Raw genomic sequence first — 10,057 nt, forward strand, 5'->3', positions numbered from 1 at the left:
TGTTCCTACCTACCAAATATGCAACAAAAGGGGTCTTCTGATTGTTTCCAAAGGCATTCTTCTACAATTGTGGCATCTTCTCCCATGCAGAGTCAAATTTGTTGAAAATATGGTCATTCTGCACTGCAATGCTATCACAAGGCAGATTTCTCCTATCAATAAAGATCACTACCATCCACATTGATTGCCATGCATGCCACTTATCAACCTTCAACACCTCAGGAACAATTTTTTGGTGGCTGACACTGGTGTTACCTTTCATATGACTTATGATTTGAGCAACCTCACCATGGCTACTTCATTCACTGGTGCTGATACTATAACCACTGGTAGGGGTTCAGGTTTACCAATATCTCATACTGAAGACCAGACTAAATCACCTTGATATGAGGGTGCAAATGATTGTGCCATGTTAAAATGTGAAGCTACCAGTCTTCTCAAACCTGATCGACCTGCATTCTTTACAGGAAGACCTGCAACTAATCACAACATTGATCAAGTATGTGCTCCTAGTTGCTTTGCCAATTGGTTGACCATTTCTGATTTTGGGCCTCGATAAGATATGTTTGTCCCCTAAATTCGTCATGGGCCTTGCGGCGTAGGTTGAAAATTCATATGAATATGAATTTAGAGATGAGTTTTTTTATTAACACCCCACTTATTGTTGAATACACATCACATAAAAGTTTATTGTTAAGTGTCTTATATACCTAATATAAAATGACTATTTAGGCCTAATAAAAATAAAAATAAAGAAATAATTTTCTAAATGCACCCCAAGTTAATTTAGACTTGTATTCTAAGATTATTTTTTTTCTTCAAGCTCTCAAAGTCACTCACGTCCTTCATTGTAGAACAAGACCCTAACTACTAAAAGCTACAAAACATGGAAAAAAAGATTATTTTTCATCCTCGTTATGCAAATCTTTAATTTGCTTGATTCTTTGATAAGAGAAATTTTGGAATTGGAGAAAGGACAAGGAAACTGGTCAGTTTAAACCCATCAATACATTTTTTTACTTTGTAGGTGCAACCTAGAAGAACAAACTGATATAATAAAATGCAATGTGTTCATAAATTTGGCTTTGACCATGATAGAAATCCAAATAGTTGTGCATGTGAATTCATGTATATTCAGACAGAGAAGGAACAATACAATCTTATAGGCAATCCAATTATCAAATAATAGATCGGCAGAAGGTATGGGCTATTTAACTCCACCGGATGACAATTGAAAAGAGAATAGTGGAAATTTTTTGTTTCATACATGACTCCAGTTTCTTTGCTTGTTCATTGCCTTCTATTCGTTCTTCGTATTGATGTGGGGTTTAAGTAGAGCGTGTGGGGTGTATATATAGCATGTGGAGTGTGAGGGTAGCATTGGAAAACATGTGGGGTGTATTAAGATAAATTTTGATTTAAAAAGTATATGTGAGGTGTATTAAGTATGTAAGGTGTAATCAACAAAACATGGGGTGTGAATAAAACAACCCTTTAGAGATTCCGAGCATGCCACTACTAGGTACTGCTAGTGGACAAGATTTAAGTGATGGAGATTGCGCTTAATTGATTTTTAATCAAGAGACTGTATCATTGAGTGAGAGAGGCTCAACTTATTCTTTATTTGCCTTATATGATAAAGACTTTTCTCTTTTAAACCCTTTATTTAGGATGATATTATTAAACAGTACTACTCAAAAGAATCAATACTCCACATTATGAACCATTTAAGGACCGATGCTTATAGATTTTCAATTCAGGGACCAATACTCTAATTTTCTCATATCCCTTTGGGAGTTGTATTTGCAACCTTTTTTCATATAATCAAAGATGTAATTGTTGAATATTTGAGGAGGAAAAAATGACAAGAACTGTTTGGCTAAAATTTCCAATCGACTCAACTCAACTCTTAGGACAAAACTGGTGTGCCGGTTCAAATGCTCATGTCAATTCATGGCTACATTTCAATCATGAACAGACCGCTTTGAAAAACCAAAAGAAGAAGAAGAAGGCGACAACGAAGAAACAATCAAACACGGGTTAAAGGTTTATGAGCTGACCTAAACCTTTCTTATGGACGCAAGGTACCTACAAGGTGGGCTTAATCAAAAGTTAATCAAAAGATAATACTAAGAAGACTAAATTTTAAACTAAAAGGCGTGTCATCAATAAAAAATAAATGCATAATTAACATAATCTAATTATCAACAACTATGTCATTTTGTTTTAAAAAATTAACTTAAAAATTTTATCTCTCTAAAATCACCTTTATTTTTTTTTACCAATTCACCACTAAACAATTGGGCAGTGGACAGAATAGTACAACTTTTGAACAAGTTGGAAGCACTTATTAGAGGTTGATGGCACTGAGGCTAAAACCCGGTTGTATGATAGGAATTCTTCTGGTCAACAATCAATACAGAAAAGTCTTGCTTCCACCACCGCATTGCTCTTGTTAATACTCAGTACAAAAACCTATGATGTTAGTTTCCGGAAAATAAAAAAAAAATCCCTATGATGTTACGATGAATCACCAAAAAATGGAAAGCATGACTACCCTTCTTTTGATTTTCTCCGTTTTTACTCTGCTCAGCTTTCCGACCAGTACGGATGCTGATTACCTTTATCACATCTGCCCAAACACCACCACCTTCACCCCAAACTCCACCTTTCAGTCCAACCTCAACCGCCTCCTCTCCACCCTCTCCTCCAACGCCAACCGCTCCACCGGCTTCTACAACGCCTCCGTCCAAACCCCAAACAACGACGTCTACGGCCTCTTCCTCTGCCGCGGCGACGTCGTCGGCACCGACTCTTGCGAAACCTGTGTCGCCACCGCTACCGCCGAGGCCCCACAACGCTGCCCTGTAGAAAAACAGATGGTGATCTGGTACGACTACTGCATGCTACGCTACTCCAACGAGTCTTTCTTTTCCAGGGCAGACGACAAGCCTTCCGTGTACATGTGGAACACGCAGAATGCAAGTAGTATAACGGACCAAAACCGGTTCAACGAGGTACTGGCAGCTACGGTCACCGAAGTGGCCGCTCAGACTTCCAATAGCAGTCACAAGTTTGCGACGAAAGAAACGAATGTTTCAGGTTCCATTACGCTGTATGGATTTGGGCAGTGCACGCAGGACCTGTCCTCTGGAGATTGCAATTGGTGTCTTCTGGCAGCTGCAACACAAATTCCTAGAACAAGTGCTGGGGGACGAATTCTAAAACCCAGTTGCAATCTTAGGTTTGAAGTTTACCCCTTCTACTCCTCCGCCCCACCGCCGCCAGCCTCCAATAGAGAAGGGCCTAAAGGTATACACTAGCCCCCAAAAACGTTTCTAACCTTTTTAGAAGCCCCAATCAAGTGATTATTGCATTATCAGATTAGTTTGTTAGGTAATTGATAGCTATTGTGGACTTTGGAACAGGGGAATATGGTGTTGTGCGGTGGCTGCTGATTTTACCAATTTTTCAATATTTTTTGTTTATTTTGCAGGAAAAAGCAAAACCCCAACTAGTACAATTGTTGCCGTTGTCGTAGCAATATCTGTATCTGTGCTACTTTTCGTTGTGGGTTACTGCTGCATAAATAGGAGAGCGAGAAAGAAGTACAATTATGCAGCAGCAGACGAACTAAGCGGTAAACAAATATATCCTTCTGCGATTCTCCTCTTGTTTATTCTCGTTGATTCTCCTTTCCTTTATTCCTCGTCTATTAACATTGTGCTTCTATGGTTTGGTTGGTTGTGCAGGTGAGTATGACATTACTACTGTCGAGTCTTTGCAATTTGATTTTGCTACCATCCAAGAAACTACGAGCAATTTCTCCGATAAGTTAGGCGAAGGTGGTTTCGGTCAAGTTTACAAGGTATGTTAATCAGTATATGACATGAGTACTCCATCAGGTCTACAAAGTTCCAACTTTTATGCATGCAAAATCTGAATAATTTTGGAGCCTCAGAAGCCGTCCATGAATGCCATGAATGGGACATTCCATTGTTTGATTGAAGTTTTCTCGCAGGGTACACTTTCAAACGGTCAAGAAGTAGCTGTGAAGAGGCTATCAAGGAACTCTGGCCAAGGCACAGAAGAGTTTAAGAACGAGATGGTATTGGTAGCCAAGCTTCAACACCGAAATTTGGTTAGGGTATTGGGATTTTGCTTGGAAGGCGAAGAAAAAATTCTTGTTTATGAATATGTGCTCAACAAAAGCCTCGACTGTTTCCTATTTGGTTTGTACACTCAAACATCTGATAAGTCTTTCCCTATTGCAATAGCAGTTCGTCGATGATAACTTGATTTTGATGATTTGCAGACCCTGAGAAACAGGGGCAATTGGATTGGTCAAGACGTTACAAGATTATTTCAGGAATTGCTAGAGGAATCATGTACTTGCATGAAGATTCCCGACTTAGAATTATACATCGTGATCTCAAAGCTAGCAATATATTGTTAGATGGGGACATGCATCCAAAAATATCTGATTTTGGCATGGCCAGGATCTTTGGGGTTGATCAAACTCAAGCAAATACAAATAGAATTGTGGGAACATAGTAAGTTTCTCCCTTCTTTTCTTTTCTTTTAACACGACCACCTCTTCTTTGCATTATCTGTACTAATGAATTTGTCAAATTTTCCCATCTCAACTTGTAGTGGTTATATGTCTCCCGAGTATGCAATGCACGGGCAATTTTCTGTCAAGTCCGATATGTATAGTTTCGGTGTTTTAGTGCTAGAAATCATCAGTGGCAAGAAGAACAGTAACTTCTTTCAGACCGATGCAGCTGAGGACCTGGCGAGCCATGTAAGCTTAAAATGAAAAGTGCAGTGTTCTGTTCTCCTGCATTGACATAGCATCATTAGTTAAACCATTGAGTTTTATGCAGGCTTGGAAGTTATGGAGAGACGGGACATCTTTGGAATTGTTGGATCCGAGTCTGAGAGACTCTTATTCAAGGACTGAAGTAATCAGATGCATCCACACCGGCTTACTTTGTGTTCAGGAAGATCCAGTTGATAGGCCTATGATGCAATCAGTAGTTCTCATGCTCAATAGTTACTCTGTCAGTCTACCATTACCTAAAGAACCGGCATTTTTCCTCCAGAGCAAAGCGGTGGGGAACCCATCAATGACAACGCTGGAGTCCGATCAATCTATTAGCAAGTCATCTCCGTCCGTTTATGAAGGATCTATCACTGAATTATACCCTAGATAGCGTGCATAAATAAGGCGTTTGGATCTATTGTAACATATGTTTATCAACTTACTGCTTTGCAATAAATGGATTAGAATTTTATATATACAAGTGAGCAGCGGCGGATCCAGAATTATAAATGGCTAAAAGCATTTAATGTTTTTTTTAAACCTCAATATCCAATCATTCATAAACCATAATATTTGGGATTATAATTTAAAAGTTACATGAAATTTGAGGAATGAAAATATGCGAGAGGAGAGAGTAGTGGCTCGGTGGCAAAATGGCCGCATGTGGTGGCGGGGTTGGGAGAAAAACTTGTGTGAGGCTTGGCTTGCCATTGGATCATGCTACTTGCCCAATGTTAAGTATTGCTGCATTAGTGTAATTTCTTATTTTCAATTTATATCACAATTAATAAAAAAAATTATGAGGAAAAAATAAATTTTTAAAAGGCCTGACTTTGAGGGACACCTCTCTTTCTCACGGCCTTGCATGGTTGCTGGGAAATTGTGTGGAATTCGTGTAATTACTGGTTCAAAGGTTCATTAATCCATCTTAATTGAATTACGTTTCTGACTAACCTCATTATTTTTATAACTTATGGAATAATTATCAAGGACATATAAATTCTGGTGAAGAACCAATTATAAAAGCCACCTTCCTTCACCAGTTGTTTGTAGTTCCCAGTTTTCAAATACCATGGACTATTGATGTGAAATTGAATTAGTTATAAGCAATCATGAGAGAGAAAGATGAGAGATGGGGGAACCAAGGAAGGAGGAGGCTGAGTAGTAAAGGAGGAGAATTGACGGCGTTGGGGACACCGATCGACGAGAGAGAAGAGTCCATGGACGAGTTTGTAGATGGAGGAAGGTTGAACTGCGGTTGAGTTTTATTTTAACAATTTTAGTTTCTTGAAGAAATAATGCTTTAAGTTTTTTATTTTATTTTGATATAAAAAAAAAAAAGAAATCATATTTAATGTTGAATACATGGCAAATTATGAGTAGTCTGTAATACCATTCAACATGATCCAACGGCACATTGAGCCCTATACAAGTTTTTCTTCAGGATTGTGGGGTTAGGGTGGCTCAGTGGCTGTGCAATTTGGGAGTAGAAATGACAGTGATTTGGGTTCTTTTTTGGGAGCAGTAATCGGGGATGGGTGTGGATATAAGGAGGTTTATTGTTGTTTTTTGTCTTTTAAAAATATTTGAAAAAAAACGAGAACTAAAGACCAGGTTCAAAACTATGTCGTTTTAAAAGAAAAGGAAAGCTTGCGTGCCCAGTATGCAGAAACATCATAGGAATTGTTGGCACCTAGTAAGTTGACACGCCCCGATCCTGATATTTCCCCGAATACTAGGATAGGTACGTGCTGGCCGACACCCGAAGGTGACGAAAGCCATTTATTGAGTGCAAATGCTGAAAACAAGGAATTGATAAGGTATATAAATATAAAAGAATAAAGAATATGCATTTAAGGAACGTGTTCAGAGCATACAACTAACTAGAACAATAAAGGAAATAATATAAAATTTGATGAACAAAGGAATGGGTCCTACACCGAGAGGACTCGAAGATGCCGATGCAGAAGTGCTTGGATGCCGGAATTGTATGCCTCAATTCTAAGTCCTGAAGGGGGCGCAAAACAAACATGAGTGGACCAAGTTGATATATATATATATATAATAAAACAGTTATCAACGTACTAACCCACAGGTTTTATGAAAACACATATATAATGTTAAACATAGGTTTTCCGAAACCTAGCATGTCGTGCAATGTCTCAAATCATAACTCATATATAATAATCACTAGTGAATTGTCCAATAACCCCTAGGCCCCATGCCGGCTCCTCATTTCTGAGTAGACAGTCAGAGGAAAATACACTTCAGGCCCCATGCTGGCTCCCCGTCCCTGGTCTTAAATGCCAGAGGAAACACCCTTAAGGCCCTATGCCAACACCAAACTGTCGCCCGGGACGGACCAGAATCTATCCCTACGTCCCGTAGCGGAAATGACCACTAGGTAAGTACAAAACCATTGAACATATATATATTGAAAAACAACTTCATAGTATAAAGTCATTCATCATCTATACTATAAAGAGGTGTTCGAAACATGTTCTAAATATCATATCGTCATCCATCAGATATTCTATAAGAACACGAGTTATAGGAAAAATAGTAATAATTCAAAGTAGCCTCAGTAAGCATGTTATCTCACAAAATATTTTATAAAACGTAATCATCAAATCATGCTTTTCATGTATGCATTTCTACTATAAAACATGCATTTTAGAAGGGGTCCACTCACAGTACTTAGCTGCCGAAGAGCCACGCAAACTAACGAACAAGAAAACGTCACCAATAATTGCCCCTAAGCACATAAAGGGTCCAATTAATAAAACTATATAATAGTAATTGAATTTGGGAAAACAGACATTGGAAACGGATTCAGAACGTTGAACTACCCTAAGAAGGGTCCCGGATAAATTTCGTAAACGTCAATAGAATATTCCCTGACGGAATATTTTCTAATGAAATATTCCCTAACAGAATATTTCACATAAAGGGTTTGAGCCGATTAGGGTTTAGGGTTTAAAGGATTTTAGGAACCTAGGGTTTTTGGGTTAAAAGGGTATTAGGGTGAGAATTGGGGCTTGGGATTTAGCCCAAACACATACACACACACACGGCATGCATGTGCATGCATAACACACACACACACACACACACACACACACACACACACATGCCTAAACACACACACACACATTTACCACAAAGGCCCTAAGGCCTTAATAAAGAATAGGGCTTTAAGCCCTTTAAAAGGAACTGGCCCAAGGCCAAATATATATAAGGCCCGAGGCCTTACGGGGTTTTAAAAACAAATGAACTAAAAATAAAAGAAACGGGCTGGGGTTTTTGGGCTGAGGCCTAACGGGCTTAAGGCCCGAGGGGGAAAAGGGAAGGCCGGATGGCCTGGTGCCGAGGAACAAGAAGGCCGGAGCTGCTACAGCTCCGGTCATCGGAAAACATGGGTTTTGGGCTCCGATCTAAGTACAACCATGAAGAACAGGGAGAGAGAAAGAGGTTTCTACCTTCCAAAATTCGTAACTCGGTTGGAGGTGACCATAAAATCCCTTGGAGTGCACGGGTTCACCGAAAAATGGGTGTGCTCCACCCAACACGATCCCGAGGCAAAACCTACGTAAAAATGGAAGGATCAAGCTCCTAAAACACAACCAAGCATCATGCTAGGTACGAGGACAAGGGATTCGAGACTTGCCCGACGGGAAAAAGGAAAGAAATCTCGCCGAAGCTTTGCTCCATGCCGTCGAGTTCACAGGGCAGGGATCCTGGGTTCATTGCGAGTCTCTCCTGTTGGTGATATGATCTTCGTGAGTCCAGAGGGAGAGAGATGTGAGAGGTTGAGGGAGGGGGAGATACACGGGAGAGTTGAGAAAGCTATGGGAGAGAGAGACGAAGAAGAAGAAGAAGAGAGAGACACGGGGGGGCCAGAAGAAGAGAAAAGAGAGGGTTAGATGACTGACACGTGGCAGCTTAGGGGTGAAAATAACAAATATTCCAATTGTTTTGGGGGTGGTTGTAACATAAGTTATATTTTCTCCTTTTAAACTCTTATGTTAATTACTTTGTGCTTACAATTTAGTGGTTACGTAAGGTCTGTACTTAGTTTGCATTATAGAATTTTTGTCCAAACAAATTAATGCAGCTATATTGACCAAAAGAAAACCTTTGGTTCGCCGTGAAACGGCTGGTGGTGGTCGGAAAATCCCTTGACACTCACGGCTCGCCGGAGACGGGTTTCACTTTCCCCGAATCGGTTTTGTGTTAAACCTTGTCAATAACAAGTATAAAGTTCAAAATCTTATCCCAACATTCAATCTAAGAAAGAGAGAGAATCCCAAGGCTTACCTGGCTGAGAATACGAGGAAATCTCGCCGGAGGGTTTTTCTGGGCTTCTCTGCGCCTCGCAGCGACAAGAGAGAGAGGTGGCATGATGATAACGATGATGACACCGTTGTCGTCTGGGAAGGTGGTGTGGTACCCTCGGGTATAGGTCGAGGGGTAAGAGATCAGGGAGTGAGGGAGGGAGAGACGGGAGTGAGTGCAGAAAGGGAAAGAAGAAAGAAGGGGGTTACGGGGGAAGTGACAAAGAAGAGAAAGACCGGGGAAAAAAAAAAAACATAATGTGGGCCCCACGTGGCTCACCATTTAAGGCCTTAAAACAACTTTTAAATATAAGTGAGGTTGGGATGTTTCAGCTTTCTCTTAATTTCTCTTTTATAGAACAACATTGTTAATTGTCTTCATATGTTCAGATTGATCAAAAGAAAGAAAAATTTATATTGAACTCTGTTTTTCTTGATCAGTTGCATATACACTACTTATTCAGTTTTCATGAAAAAAATTTCATTCTTTGTATTTAAAATGGTGAATGACAACCACTATTGTTCATGGACTTTAGGTAGGAACTTGCATCTAAAATCCCACATTGTTTGACAATTGCATGAACAACATTTAAATCATTATTTTAAGCAAAGTGAAAACGAAAAACATGACAACTTTTTAGGAAGTGCATGGTAAAGAAAAAGTTCATCTTTGCACAATACATTTAAAATATATCTTGACAATTACAATGGAAAAAATAAACTAACACAATACACATTTAAGAGCACATAGCAACCATGATACAAAAATGTCTCTCGCAAGCACGTTAGTGCATGCGGAGAGGCTAGTGTGTGTGTGTGTGTGTGTGTGTGTGTGTGTGTGTGTGTGTGTGTGTGTATATAAAATATGTTTCCTTATTATTTGTTCTGAGAAATCTCT

At 39.5% G+C, this 10,057-nt stretch overlaps 1 protein-coding gene across 1 annotated transcript; it reads left to right on the forward strand.

Moving 5' to 3' along the window:
* Window positions 1-2,381: 2,381 nt before the first annotated feature.
* Window positions 2,382-5,301, forward strand: LOC103447065 (cysteine-rich receptor-like protein kinase 10). Its single transcript, XM_008386237.4, has 7 exons — window positions 2,382-3,312; window positions 3,497-3,640; window positions 3,753-3,868; window positions 4,022-4,232; window positions 4,316-4,553; window positions 4,654-4,804; window positions 4,887-5,301. The coding sequence occupies exons 1-7, from the start codon at window positions 2,526-2,528 to the stop codon at window positions 5,214-5,216; spliced, it is 1,977 nt and encodes a 658-aa protein (XP_008384459.2). The 5' UTR covers window positions 2,382-2,525; the 3' UTR covers window positions 5,217-5,301.
* Window positions 5,302-10,057: the final 4,756 nt, after the last annotated feature.

This window comes from Malus domestica, chromosome 11, assembly GCF_042453785.1.
Source record: "Malus domestica chromosome 11, GDT2T_hap1".
In the NCBI taxonomy this organism is placed as follows: Eukaryota; Viridiplantae; Streptophyta; class Magnoliopsida; order Rosales; family Rosaceae; genus Malus; species Malus domestica.

What these genes read in the sequence shown, in the direction of transcription:
- LOC103447065 (XM_008386237.4), top strand. Translation starts at nt 2,526, where the DNA reads ATGAATCACCAAAAAATGGAAAGCATGACTACCCTTCTTTTGATTTTC. An exon ending in AGCAGCAGACGAACTAAGCG is followed by an intron (nt 3,641 to 3,752) that starts GTAAACAAATAT and finishes TTGGTTGTGCAG; the next exon opens with GTGAGTATGACATTACTACT. An exon ending in AATAGAATTGTGGGAACATA is followed by an intron (nt 4,554 to 4,653) that starts GTAAGTTTCTCC and finishes CTCAACTTGTAG; the next exon opens with TGGTTATATGTCTCCCGAGT.